At 53.9% G+C, this 1,847-nt stretch overlaps 1 protein-coding gene across 1 annotated transcript; it reads left to right on the forward strand.

Annotated features, from left to right (window-relative positions):
- Nucleotides 1-416: 416 nt before the first annotated feature.
- J4E90_009663 (uncharacterized protein) lies at nucleotides 417-1,527 on the forward strand (the record flags this gene model as incomplete). Its single annotated transcript, XM_051439182.1, has 2 exons — nucleotides 417-1,376; nucleotides 1,432-1,527. 2 exons carry the CDS (start codon nucleotides 417-419, stop codon nucleotides 1,525-1,527), a joined length of 1,056 nt encoding a protein of 351 aa, XP_051286786.1.
- Nucleotides 1,528-1,847: the final 320 nt, after the last annotated feature.

The following is a 1,847-nucleotide window of genomic DNA, read 5'->3' on the forward strand; positions in this document are numbered from 1 at the left end:
TGTATTGGTCCGGTGCTCACTACACCCCACCATTTGCAGCGTCACAGCTGCAATCCCTACCAAGTCCTCCTTCATCTGAAGCAGGGAGGTCATCAGGACCTACCCGGAACACAACCGCCAACGTGGCTGCTGCCGTGGCTCATCCGTCTTCCATGCATCCTGGGTCTGACCCAATGGGTGTACCTCCCAGCTTTGCAACGCGGAGGCCTCACGCCCAGCAACTGGGCAGCTTTGAGCTACCACCACCACCCATGCACAAATATCCCTTCACCAACACCGTCACCACATCTCAGTCTTCACAGGCTCCGACTACCATAGCCAGCGTTGGCAATCTTCTGACTCCGCCAAATACACACCACAGTGATGTGATAGGCTCATCAGGAGTCTCTACAAGCAGCGCACAGTACTCCACAGCAATGGCATACTCCAACGGGCAGCAGTACATCTACTCCCCGCCAGCGCAGGGATCGGCTGCGCACTACGGGTACCCGGCTGCACATCATCAACAGCAGAACCAATACGGCCAAGCCCGTGGAGGTATGTTTGCTCCACCGCGCAGCGAAGGTCAGCTTGGACGACAAGACTCACTGGGCAAAGGGCTGAATCCGCCACCATATGAGATGAACCAGCAACTTCCACCTTTTACGCCTTCGTCCAACGGAGCGAGCATGCCCTCGATATCCACACAACAACATCACCAACAACATCAACATCAACAACCCCAGCATCAACATCAGCAACACCACCACCAACAGATGATGAGCGCACAAACACCAGTCTCTTCCTCGGCACCACAACAGTCGCCTGCCCTTAGCCAGGACTCCTTCAGGCCACCGCAACCACCGACTCCAACATATAGCTACCACACAGCCAGCACTCCCCAGCATTCCAACTTCCCCTATTCTACTGGCCCATCTCCCACATTAAGCCAGCAACAGAGCCCCATCAGTGCTGGTGGATCCATGCATCGGATGTCACCCGCCGTATCTCAAGGCTCCATCCCCTCGATACCTTCCAACAATCCTGCACAATCACCCTACCAATACCAACAAAGGCCACCACTACAGTACCCCGGTAGCCAGGCACCCGTCTTCTCCAACGTCCAGAACCCTAACGGAGGATTGGCACTTGTCGGAGGCCATCCCGCAATGATGCCAGGTTTCAACAGTGGACACGCAGCAGCTATGCCTCATTTCATGGGTCACCCGCAACACCAACAGCCCGCTGCCAACGATCGACCGTTCAAGTGCGATCAGTGCCCCCAGAGCTTCAACAGGAACCACGACCTGAAGAGGCATAAGAGGATCCACCTGGCTGTCAAGCCTTTCCCTTGCAATCATTGCGACAAGAGCTTCTCGCGGAAGGATGCGCTCAAGGTATGTTGTGTCACTCTATCTAACAGCAACCGAAAGAAGACTAACAAATAAACAGCGACACATACTCGTCAAGGGATGTGGAAAAGCCACTGCCGACGACAACACCAAACGCGAAACCCCGTCGCCCAAAATCGAGGACTCGAAGCACTGACCGCCGAACCTCCGCCGTCCATCGCCCTTCTTACTCGATGGAGAGTCCTCGGCTTCTCCTACTTTCACTTCTACTTCTCCTGTATTACTTATTCACCTCCTCTTATACGCTGTCCTATATCCCTCTCGCGCACGTCGCCTGCGCTAAAGGCACCGTTCTGGTTACGACTTATGCATGTTTTATCACGTCCGCTTATTTATTATTTCTTCACTGGACTACCCTGGGAAACGAACGAACGGAAAGGGGAGTTACGGGACATATTTTTTGTTCGGGCGGATAGCGAATACCTTTTACTTGTTGTTTTATCGCGCTGTGTATGT

Source organism: Alternaria incomplexa (genome assembly GCF_024043165.1).
Source record: "Alternaria incomplexa strain BMP 0042 chromosome Unknown scaffold_17, whole genome shotgun sequence".
In the NCBI taxonomy this organism is placed as follows: Eukaryota; Fungi; Ascomycota; class Dothideomycetes; order Pleosporales; family Pleosporaceae; genus Alternaria; species Alternaria incomplexa.